This window comes from Gadus chalcogrammus, chromosome 6 (genome assembly GCF_026213295.1).
Source record: "Gadus chalcogrammus isolate NIFS_2021 chromosome 6, NIFS_Gcha_1.0, whole genome shotgun sequence".
NCBI classification, from domain to species: domain Eukaryota; kingdom Metazoa; phylum Chordata; class Actinopteri; order Gadiformes; family Gadidae; genus Gadus; species Gadus chalcogrammus.
In genome coordinates, this window is record NC_079417.1 from 1,410,871 (window position 1) to 1,423,608 (window position 12,738).

The 12,738-nt window shown below is 46.9% G+C and overlaps 1 protein-coding gene across 1 annotated transcript in view; it reads left to right on the forward strand.

Moving 5' to 3' along the window:
• Positions 1-202: 202 nt before the first annotated feature.
• LOC130384210 (uncharacterized) overlaps positions 203-12,738 on the forward strand; it is a 38,735-nt gene continuing 26,199 nt past the window's right edge. Inside the window, exons 1-3 of the mRNA XM_056592314.1 lie at positions 203-219; positions 650-669; positions 11,820-12,685. Coding sequence (XP_056448289.1) covers positions 215-219; positions 650-669; positions 11,820-12,685 — 891 coding nt within the window. The 5' untranslated portion in view covers positions 203-214. The remainder of the gene's footprint in view (positions 220-649; positions 670-11,819; positions 12,686-12,738) is intronic.

Genomic DNA, 12,738 nt, shown 5'->3' on the forward strand with positions numbered 1-12,738 from the left:
TCAGACTGTACACAACGCAGTGTAAAGTCCTCCCCCGGTAAAATCATCTTTAGTAGGGCCTATAATATTCAGTGTACAAATTAGGCTACTCATACTTCAGGTGCTATTTGACAAATTGTAACAAAATAAGAAGCCTATTTTGTTGACCTGCGACCTTTGACCTTAATGTCTCTGCCTACCTTCTCCGTGGGAACCACCTCGACTGACCCCTCCTATGTGGTGAGTGTATATCCTATAAATATCCTATATAATATATATTGTATGTAGCTGTACGATGTGGACTGGCAGGTCCTAAGTATGAAAACAGCCTGTCTGCAATTACGACACATTCTCCTTGATTTATGATCAATTGTTCTTCTATTGATCAAGCCAATACTGAAAATATATAAATGCGTGTATGTGAACCGGCTATTGGCTCCATAGGATAATTTGAAGTCTAAGAACTGCAGAAAAATATATTAATTTACCGTAATTATTTTTTTTGTGTATGGCAATTACAATTATAAGAGTAATTAGTAGTAAGTAGAAAACATACAGAGCTATGGAAATTAGCATTGGCCTCTAAAACAAAAGAATAATGAGGAAGAAGTCATGGAAGAATAGAAGGAAGGCACCATATTTACTCAGTCCTCATATCGTCTGCCACCAGGTGGCGATCGACGATGTTCCGTGAGTACAACGGATAAACTCCACGGTGGATAAACCATCTATTGTTTTGGAAACGGGGAAACATAAGTTTTCCGTCAACATTTAATTGCAAAACCTGTTCATGGATCAGTGAAATGGAGCTTTGTGTTAAGAATGAGACCCTGCAGCTGTAAAACGTGAACGTGAGATCCAGGAGCATCATTTGTGCGGCTGGGAGCCTGTTTCTTCCTCTCTGGCAGACAGGGAGCGGAGAACATTGTGCTTCATCAATTCTTCATAGCATAATGGCGCTCGCGAGGAGCAGCGACTTCTTTTATTAATACGTCCAAAAGCTTCACATGCTGTTTACACAAGAACAGAGAAGGGAGGGCAGCACAGGGAGTGTGTGTGTGTGTGTGTGTGTGTGTGTGTGTGTGTGTGTGTGTGTGTGTGTGTGTGTGTGTGTGTGTGTGTGTGTGTGTGTGTGTGTGTGTGTGTGTGTGTGTGTGTGTGTTTGGCGAGCTACAGAACATTATATAATGGCCCAGTGGCCTTAAGAGGAAGACGAAGAGTCAAAAGGAAAAAAACAACTCAGTGGGCAAGAGAGAGAGAACTGTTTTGTGTTTGTGTCCCTACGTGAGTGTGTGTGTGTGTGTGTGTGTGTGTGTGTTTGTGTGTGTGTGTGTGCGTGCGTGTACACGCCTGTGTGTGTGTTTACATGTCTGTGTGTCCGTGTACACGCCTGTGTGTGAGTGTGTGTACATGTCAGTGTGTGACTTACATGTCTCTGTTTGTGCGAGACAGTGTGTGTACACGCCTGTGTTTGTGTGGTGGGCTCTATCAGTCTCTGTCTCCAGCCTGTCTCTGGAAACGGAGGCACCTTTCCTCCTCCTCCTCCTCTCCTCCTCCTCCTCCTCCTCCTCCTCCTCCTCCTCCTCCTCCTCCTCCTCCTCCTCCTCCTCCTCCTCCACTCCTCCTCCTCCCTCTCCTCCTCTCCTCTTCCTCCTCCTCCTCTCCCTCCTCCTCCTCCTCCTCTCCTCCTCCTCCTCTCCTCCTCTCCTCCACTCCTCCTCTCCTCCTCCTCCCTCTCCTCCTCTCCTCTTCCTCCTCCTCCTCCACTCCTCCTCCTCTCCTCCACTCCTCCTCTCCTCCTCCTCCTCCTCCTCTCCTCCTCTCCTCCCTCCTCCACTCCCTCCTGGGGTCCTCCTGGCAGCAGGTGCTCCACGCTTCAGGGGCGGGGCGGGGCCACAGTCTCTAGGCAACACCCCTCATGTCACCCCCCCCCCCCCCCCCCTCTCTGCGTTCCTGCTCCAGTGAGGGGAGGTCACAAGCTGTAGTAGTCGTAGTAGTAGTAGTATATGATGAGCTGCTGTAGTAGTAGTATATGAGGTGCTGTAGTAGTAGTATATGGTGAGCTGTAGTAGTAGTAGTAGTATATGATGAGCTGTAGTAGTAGTAGTAGTAGTAGTAGTAGTATATGGTGAGCTGTGGTAGTAGTAGTAGTATATGATGAGCTGTAGTAGTAGAAGTATATGAGGTGCTGTCGTAGTAGTAGTAGTATATGATGAGCTGTAGTAGTAGTATATGATGAGCTGTAGTAGTAGTATATGATGAGCTGTAGTAGTAGTCGTAGTAGTAGTATATGATGAGCTGTAGTAGTAGTCGTAGTAGTAGTATATGATGAGCTGTAGTAGTAGTCGTAGTAGTAGTATATGATGAGCTGTAGTAGTAGTAGTTGTATTATATGATGAGCTGTAGTAGTAGTAGTTGTAGTATATGATGAGCTGTAGTAGTAGTAGTTGAAGTATATGATGAGCTGTAGTAGTAGTAGTTGTAGTATATGATGAGCTGTAGTAGTAGTTGTAGTATATGATGAGCTGTAGTAGTAGTAGTTGTAGTATATGATGAGCTGTAGTAGTCGTAGTAGTAGTATATGATGAGCTGTAGTAGTAGTAGTATATGATGAGCTGTAGTAGTAGTAATTGTAGTATATGATGAGCTGTAGTAGTAGTTGTAGTATATGATGAGCTGTAGTAGTAGTAGTAGTATATGATGAGCTGTAGTAGTAGTAGTTGTAGTATATGATGAGCTGTAGTAGTAGTAGTAGTAGTAGTAGTAATAACGGATTGAATTTATATAGCGCTTTTCTAGACACTCAAAGACGCGTTACAGTGAAGGGGGGGACCTCACTAAGCAGTGTGTAGCCCCCACTGGGGTGATGCACGGCAGCCAATCGGCGCCAGAACGCTCACCACACACCAGCTTGAGGTGGAGGGTGAGGGAATTAATGAGTCAGCCAATAGTAGTAGTATATGATGAGCTGAAGTAGTAGTAGTAGTAGGATATGATGAGCTGTAGTAGTATTAGGATATGATGAGCTGTAGTAGTAGTAGTTGTAGTATATGATGAGCTGAAGTAGTAGTAGTAGTAGGATATGATGAGCTGTAGTAGTAGTCGTAGTAGTAGTACTATATGAGGAGCTGTAGTAGTCGTAGTAGTAGTATATGATGAGCTGTAGTAGTCGTAGTAGTAGTATATGAAGAGCTGTAGTAGTCGTAGTAGTAGTATATGAGGAGCTGTAGTAGTCGTAGTAGTAGTATATGAGGAGCTGTAGTAGTAGTAGTAGTAGTATATGAGGAGCTGTAGTAGTCGTAGTAGTAGTATATGAGGAGCTGTAGTAGTAGTAGTAGTTGTAGTATATGAGGAGCTGTAGTAGTCGTAGTAGTAGTATATGAGGAACTGTAGTAGTAGTAGTAGTAGTATATGAGGAGCTGTAGTAGTAGTAGTAGTTGTAGTATATGAGGAGCTGTAGTAGTCGTAGTAGTAGTATATGAGGAGCTGTAGTAGTAGTAGTAGTAGTAGTATATGAGGAGCTGTAGTAGTAATAGTAGTAGTAGTATATCAGGAGCTGTAGTAGTAGTAGTATATGAGGAGCTGTAGTAGTAGTAGTAGTAGTAGTATATGAGGAGCTGTAGTAGTAGTAGTAGTAGTAGTAGTATATGAGGAGCTGTCGTAGTAGTAGTATATCAGGAGCTGTAGTAGTAGTAGTAGTAGTATATGAGGAGCTGTAGTAGTAGTAGTAGTAGTAGTATATGAGGAGCTGTAGTAGTAGTAGTAGTAGTAGTAGTATATCAGGAGCTGTAGTAGTAGTAGTAGTAGTATATGATTAACACCAGGGACAGCGATCCCTTGTAACTGGAGACGCGGTCCAGACTAACGAGGCTGTCTGCATTCTACGGTGCTGGTGTGAAGATAACGACAGCTCAATGATTATCCAGAATAACTGAAGGGCAAAGTTCAGACAGGAAGAGCAGTGCCCGGTCGGTCTATCTCTTCCCCAGCCTCCTCTCTCACATGGGTCTGGTTCACGTTCAGACAGGAAGAGCAGTGCCCGGTCGGTCAGCCTCTTCCCCAGCCTCCTCTCTCACATGGGTCTGGTTCACGGAAGCTCCCTCAGCACCCGACCGTATTTTGACGTCACAATTGTGTTTTGAATTGAAAGTAAATCAGTCACCATGGTGATTTGTCAGGATGCCAGGAGCCATCAGTGTAACAGGAACCTCAGGGAGGGCACCGCGGTGGTGTCCACCCTGGCTATACCCGGTACTGTTGGGGGTTATAAACCTGCCCCACCCCCACACACTCCCACCACCAGCCTATATGCACTAATGGGGTCAGGCAGATGGGCGGAGCCAAGTGGCCTGTTTAGGGGGTCTTTGCATATACTGTCTTTGTGTGTGTTTGTGTGCGTGTGTGTGTCTTTATAATGTATATAGACACACATGCACACAAAGTCTTGTAAAAGCACCCACAGCCTGAAGGGAGCGTCCTCATCATGCTTCTGAATGTAGGAGTCTTTTGGAGACTGAATGAAGCATGGAGAGGCTAACTGAAACGTGAAGGCTTAATGTGAGTTCAACGAGTTTAGAGATGCACCACGGTTTGGGGTTGGATGGGGATCATGGAAGTTGCAATTTATTTGTGCATGATGGAATTAAATAATAATAATATAATCATGCTGTACATTAATAGAAACAAAAGTTGTATTCTTTGTAACTTAAACTTGCGTAATAGCTTTGTGTGTGTCTGTGTGTGTGTGTGTGTGTGTGTGTGCGTGTGTGTGTGCGTGTGCGTGTGCGTGTGTGTGCGTGTGTGTGTGTCTCTCTCTCTGTATCTCTATGCGTGTGTCTCTGTGTGTGGGTCAGCCTGCGATGCAAAAGTTGCATTAGTGTGTGCGTGAACGCACTCCCCGGTCCGAGGCTCCGCCCCTTTACGAGCGTCGGACGCTCCACGAGCACAACAAAGCGTGCGTCGCTCTCGAGCTGTTCTCCGGTCAAGGGAATATCACGATTTTTGGGAATTCGCACAATTCGGTCTTCGTGGATGATAATCGTAGAATAGGTAAGCGGTGTTCGATACGTAAACTAATGCGGAAAACAATCCGGTTGTGTTTATTTGTTGTGTTTTAGATTCGGCGCCATTTCCACAGTGTGTGAGAGTTTAAATCCCCCGGCACGTTGTCATCATAAGGTCCAACGTTGGCCTCATGTCTTAGTATTACTATCTATTAAAGTTACCCTCATCAAATATAAAGTTATAAAGAATATTGGAATGAGTTAATAGTTCGGCTTTATAAAAAAAAAATCCGACAATAGATAATAACTTAATATAAACCCGGAGCAGCTGGAGTCGCCGTTTGCTATTAACGATTTAATTAAAGTTAACGTAAACTAGTTTTGGTAATAATGCGATAAAGCAAAGTTTATAAAGTGCAGTGGTTGGTGAGAGATAAACGGGATGAAACAACAGCCCCTATAACGTTAATCCATAGATTAATATGATCTCATTCCATGAACATTCTGCACAAAAGATCATTCATCCCCAGAAAGTTGATCACGGTAATGATTGGTTGTTTTTAAGCTGTAATATCATTTCAAAGATGTGAATTAAATGTGTTTTAACATGGTTTACAATTGTTAGAGGTAATTCTGATTTCCGTCAATGAGCGCTGATTTATCCTTCTGTTTCTGACATGAGCTTGTTTACCTCCAGAGGAATATAGTGTGTGTGTGTGTGTGTGTGTGTGTGTGTGTGTGTGTGTGTGTGTGTGTGTGTGTGTGTGTGTGTGTGTGTGTGTGTGTGTGTGTGTGTGTGTGTGTGTGTGTGAGACGAGATGAAGAGCGAGATGAAGAGAGAGCGAGAGATGAGGAGTGGAGAGAGAGAGAGAGATGGAGTCAGAAACAGAGAGATTGAGCGAGAATGAAGTGAATGAAATGAGAATGAAAAGAAGAGACACAGAGTCAAAGAGATGAAGAGATGAGATAGAGAGACATACAGAGATGAAGAGAGAGCCGAGATGGATGAAGAGAGAGAGACAGACTATCATTGAAGAGCGTCCCGTCCGGCTGGGGTCTGGCCCTTGTTTTGAACTGATCCAGCATCATGTGCCAGTGACCGTCTCCTCTTCCACGGAGGAGGAGGTGATGAAGGCGTCCTCAAGTCTCCCTGGCGCGTGCGTGGACGGTGCGCTGGCACGCACGCGCCCGCGGCTTTACATGGGCACGTGATGTGTAGGATGTTTTTGGCACTGCTGTGCAAGAGTGAGGTCATGGTGTAATCCTCTTTTGGGAGTTATGACTCATTAGTGCGGGGACTGCTCCGTCCCCAGCCTCCAGCGGACGGAGGTGCGCAAACTGCGCTTGTTGTGCTCCACCCACGGTGTAAAAGGTGGAGCCGGGCGCCACTCCACCCAACCCTCTGCTAAACGAGACACACTCTCCGGTGAACGCCGTTCGCCGGACGCGCCCCGGCGGGAACGCACTCCGAGCCCAGCGCCCGGGCTGAGATGACGCCGGGAATGGATTTGGAATAGCTTTCAAATCAATGGCAGCACTCCCTGCCTCCCTGAGCCCCTTAGGCGGCAGCGTCAGGGGACGGCCCATCTGCCGTATTGATTAGGTTACAATGGACTGGAGGATCGCCTTACGCCGGGAGAGAGCGAGAAGCCTTTATGTGGCTTATTGCTAACTTAATGACGCTGATTGGTCCTGTACTGCTCATATGCTCGGCAGGCTTTTAGGGTGGGAGTGGTGGAGTAGGGTTAGGGTTAGTAGTAGCAGAGGAGTGGTTAGTCATAGTAGAGGAGTGGTTACTGGTTAGTCATGGCTAGTATTTGTAATAGTAGACTAGTGGTTAGTGATGGCTAGTATTGGTATTAGTAGAGAAGTGGTTACTCATGGCTAGTATTAGTAATAGTACAGTAGTTGTTAGTCTTGGTTAATGTTCGTATTAGTAGAGTAGTTGTTCGTAATGGCTCATATTAGTAATAAGTATTGTTTGTTGGTACAAATTAGCCTGATTCTTTCCACCAACATTAAATGCTTAGCGGACCAGATCTGAACCAACATCTTCTTCATCCAAATCTGTAACTTTTTAAACCAATGCATATGAATCACTCATAAATTAATCAACCACGACATTATCTAATGAGGAGGCAGGTTAAAGCGGTCACGGTGTTGGATCGCCGTGCAAAAGGTTGTGGGTTTGAGACCCTGTTTCCACGGACTACCTGCAAGCATCTACCAAGAGGAGGATGTGTTCCCTACCTGCTCATTAATGATTTTATCTAAAAGAAAAACAATCACTGCCACTTTGGAGACAAAGTAGGAAATATAAATAAGAAAATAATCCAAAGCTCCTGTTGAAGGCTAATATGAAAACAGCAGTGGGTCGCTCATAAGCAAACAGAATACTGTCTTTCTAAACGAAGGCATCCCTGGCCTGCACGCCTACCATAAGGGTCCTACCAGTGTAGCGCTTGGTGAGACATCGCCATATTGAGAAGGCTGGAGGGTTGTCGTAGTCCGGTAACTCCTAAATAGATAGAAACGTATGTTTTGCCACGGTAAGCATTTGCCCTAATGCGAAATATGTCAATAATCTCACGACAAATGACTATACAATGGCTAAAAAAAGCATACAGTATCTATCTAAATAAGGAATAACACTTCCATGCTCCATAAATGTCTGCAGTCTCTGGGTGGAGGCTTCGCGATGCACAGGCCCTGCTAGGAGCTAGAGGAGCCCTACTCGGGGTCCCCTAGTGTACACAGACCCCTCTTCAGCCCGCCCTGGAGAGGGGCGCCTCGAAGGGAGGGTAGGGACACAAGAAGACACCATCGTTCATGTCTACCACAATGTCCAATCAGCTGCCACGTTATGATAACGGACGAAAGGGACGACGAATCGACTGCGTTGGTTAGAAATCATTGATATACAAACACACAGATGGAGATACGAGTGCATAGATGAGGATAGCTAGACGGATATATGGGTACATAGATGGAGATATGAGTGCATTGATCGGGATAGATGATAGATGGAGATATGAGTACATATAGATGATGGATGGAGATATGAGTACATGTGGATAGATGATGGATGGAGATATGAGTACATATGGATAGATGATAGATGGAGATATGTGGGCATTGATGGGGATAGATTATAGATGGAGATATGAGTACATATGGATAGATGATGGAGATATTGGTGCATAGATGAGTATAGATAGAGGGAGATAATCTCTCTTGGTCACTTGAGGCCTGATTACCTCTAAACTCTTCTAATTCCATAAGCCTCGTTTCCTCCTCTGACTGCGCAGGTCCAACGAGGGGGATCCTCTCTTCTGATTGGTCAGGGAAGGTAGACAACACTATTCAAATTCAGATGCAAATCAATGGTAGTAGCTTAGAGCAGCTTGAGCCTGTGTGTGTTTGCATGGATGTGTGTGGCACGGGGGGGAACATTAATAGATGTGCACTTGTCAGAAAGGCTCGCTAATGAGTGTCTGCCCCCCAGCATATGGAGTTATTTATACCTCCTCATCTGCAAGCTCTTTTCAATTCAGCCTTCTCATCTCCACTCAGCTTATTTCATCTCTCTCTCTCTCTCTCTCTCTCTCTCTCTCTCTCTCTCTCTCTCTCTCTCTCTCTCTCTCTCTCTCTCTCTCTCTCTCTCTCTCTCTCTCTCTCTCTCTCTCTCTCTCCCCCTCTCCCTCTCTCTCTCGGTCTCTGTCTCTGTCTCTGTCTCTGTCTCTCTCTCTCTCTCTCTCTCTCAGACAGCACTTTCTGTGCGTTCTAAGCCAAGCATACCGTATTTTCCGGACTATACGTCGCTCCCGAGTATAAGTCGCATCAGTCAAGAAATGCTCCATGACGAGGAAAAAAACATATATACGTCGCATCGGTGTATAAGTCGCATTTATTTTTAAACATTTAAACAAGAACGTTTAGTCTGATGAGACTGAATGAAATTGCAATAGCAATATAGGTGTGTCGGTCCCTCGTAGTTCTGAGAGTATACCGAATTCAGTGACACCGGGATTCCACCGGACGCGTATGCGCCGCGGTCAGATGCCTTCACAAGTCCAGCGGAGGGCTCCAGTTTTCGCCGGCCAAGTCATGCGCTGTGATGTGTGACAGCTATGTTGCACAAAATTGCAGCTAAGGCTGGGGTAGCTTTGGTTGAACCGGAGGACATTGAGGACGAGAATATAATTTATTCGGTGGTGCAGTAGGCTTGCAGCGTTCAGTTGTAGGCCTAATGAATGACGGTGCCCTCTTGCGGCCGAGGATTATGTACGCACAATTTTGGCATATAAGTCGCTTCGAAATATAAGTCGCAGGGCAAGCCAAACTACAAAAAAACCGCGACTTATAGTCCGGAAAATACGGTAGCTTTATTTAGAATCTATTGAATTCATGTTTTGATGTTTATGTAAAGGGTACAAGATCCCACTGGTGGCTATGGTAGTGTACTGGTAGATATGGTAGTCTACTGGTAGATATGGTAGTCTACTGGGAGATATGGTAGTCTACTGGGAGATATGGTAGTCTACTGGTAGGTAGGGTAGTTTACTGGGAGATATGGTAGTCTACTGGGAGATATGGTAGTCTACTGGGAGATATGGTAGTCTACTGGGAGATATGGTAGCCCACTTGACTTTTTTGGTTTGTTTTTTAAAACTATCTACTATTGAATATAATAAATGATTGCCCTTTAATCATTTGAAATGAAGGCAATTTTCTTTGCCTTAATTTCATCAAAAATAAATGTAAATTATGCCTCAGAAATATATCAACAGCCATACATGTAATGTGAGTTAGTTTCAGCTGCGGTGATAGCATGTGTATCCGGGGCTAGGATAGGCCGAGCCCCCCCGTGGACCAGATGAACTCTCTTTGTGAGCTCAGGTCTGCTGGAGAGCAGCCCTCCTCATCTATTATTTAGCTAATCAGTGGCTCCCTCCTAGACACAAATGTCTGCGTTCTCCTCCATCATCTCCCCCTTAATCAAAAGTGTGTCGCCTATTTTAATGATGGCTGACGGATCTGAGGAGGAGGACGTCTCCGTCCCCATCGGTCACGGGCCGGACCTGCTCAGCTGGCCGTTAGAGAGATGTTAGGTGGAACACTCAAAATGGAGGAGGCAGCGACCACAGCTGCTCCATCAGGGAGGCGTCTGCCTCCTGACATCACCGTTCACATGACGGAGCGCTAAAATACCCAGAGGACCCACGACCACTGATGCATGCACAGAGTGTGTGTGTGTGTGTGTGTGTGTGTGTGTGTGTGTGTGTGTGTGTGTGTGTGTGTGTGTGTGTGTGTGTGTGTGTGTGTGTGTGTGTGTGTGTGTGTGTGTGTGTGTGTGTGTGTGTGCCTGATTGGATGTTTGTATGTGTGTGTGTGCCTGATTGGATGGTTGTGTGTGTGTTGTGACCTGGGTGGGACACAGCCCAGTGGGGGGTTGAGAGTTGTAGAGGGGGGAGGGGGACCCTGGATTAGTGACACAGTTACTGGTCCCAGGACAAACAATGGGAGTGCTGAAGAGGATTTGTCCCCCCCCCCTCTCCCCCCTCCCCGTTGTCCTATTACATTAAATACTGCTCTATACTATATTTCTATAGAAGTATGCATAGTGGGGGCTGTACATCTGGATGATTGGCCTATTAGCCTGCCTGTCTCCTCAGCCCGTCTCCCCCCTCCCCCTGTCTCCCCCCTCCCCCTTTCTCCCTCCCTCGCCCTCTGTCTATTTGAAGAAACGGTCCAAGACCAGCCTGGAGTTAGCCTACATATGTCTTGGAGACAGAGACACCCTGCCCCGTCGGCCGCTGGCTCGACTCTGGACTCAGAGGTGCATCACGAGTGCAGGGCAGCACTGAGCTATCTGTGGTTTTACTGCTGTCTACACTTCGCCTAGGAGTGGAGCGCTGGGGTTATGTCACTGGGCTGCAGGGCGGCATGTGTATGTTCACAGCACACACAGGCAGCACACACATGTGCAGTACACACACACACACACACACACACACACACACACACACACACACACACACACACACACACACACACACACACACACACACACACACACACACACACACACACACACACACACACAAGCAGTATACACACACATGGATGCAGTACACACATATGCAATACGCAAGCATTGCAGTACACACACAATGGTTAATTTTGATGAAGAGGAGTTTGGGGTTAGATGAAGAAGGGACAGAGCATTGGTCTGGGTTTGATGAAGAGGACACTGGGAATTTGTCTGGGTGTGATGAAGAGGAGGCAGGGTATTTGTCTGGGTTTGATGAAGAGGAGATGTCCTAATAAGCTGCCGCAGAGCAGAAAGACCTCCATTGTCTTCCAATATTTTAATGAGCATTTGGAGAATAATTAATCAGCTCTCATGCATGCACACACACACACACACACACACACACACACACACACACACACACACACACACACACACACACACACACACACACACACAATAAAACGGAATTACACACACACCCAACCACACTTGCACACACACAAAATCACAATTAAACAATTAAAACCCAAACTCACACTAAAAGACTTGGACGCCTACACCAGCACATATGCTCAAACATAACTACACACTCACTAAAACATGACAACACGCACACTAGCTACAGGGCTGGGGTGATGTACAGCTTGTGTTTGCCCTGCGGTGCTGGGTGGGTACCAAGTTACTTGTCGGGATTGTAGCCTAGGTCTGCATGTTTGGGATGTTGTGTTCCAAATATAGCGCGTTAACCCATTGAGCCGTGCTCTGACCTTCCCTGCCTTTCCCGTTCTTCCCCATCCCAGTGGCTACCATGACAACAGAGGCGAGCGCGGTGAGCGAGGCGGACACTGAAGGAAAGCCGAAGTCCGGCAGTGCCGAACCCCAACGGGAGCCCCAGCAGGACAACAAGGAGAAGCCGGAGAACGACGAGAACCCAGGGAAGGAGGAGAACCCAGGGAAGGAGGAGAAGAGTGAGAACAAGGAGAACAAGGGAGAGCCAGCGTCCGCCAGCGCCGCTCCAGCAGCAGCAGAGAAGGGAGCCCCCAGCAGCAAGGCCCCGGAGCCGGCCTCGGAGGCTGGGGCCGCTGACGAGGTGCAGCTGAGGCCCCGGGCCCGCACCTCGGCCGGGAAAGGCCTCTCCCGCCTCTTCTCCAACTTCATGAAGAGGCGCTCCCAGTGCTCCGAGGGAGAGGGCTTCGAGGCGGAGAAGGTCAGCGAGGAGAAGGAGAACAAAGAGGAGAAAGTACTGGTTAAGGTAGAGGAGGCAAAGGCTGAGGAGAAGGAGAAGGTCAAAGAGGGGAAGGCAGAGGCCAAAGCAGAGAAGGAGGCCAAAGGGGAGAAGGAGGCCAAAGGGGAGAAGGAGGCCAAAACAGAGAAGGAGGCTAAAGGTGAGAAGGAGGCTAAAGCAGAGAAGGAGGCAAAGGCAGTAAAGGAGGTCAAAGCAGAAAAGGAGGCCAAAGGGGAGAAAAAGGAGGCCAAAGCAGAGAAGGAGGCCAAAGCAGAGAAGAAGGAGGCCAAAGCAGAGAAGGAGGCCAAAGCAGAGAAGAAGGAGGCCAAAGCGGAGAAGAAGGAGGCCAAAGGGGAGGAGCAGAAGGCGGAGGTAAAACCGGCCCAGAAAGACAAAGAGGAGAAGATCGAGGAGAAGGAAAAGGAGGAGGAGAAGGTGGAGAAGAAGGGAGGTAAAAGGAAAAGAAAAGACAGTCGGAAAAAGGCGGAGGCGAA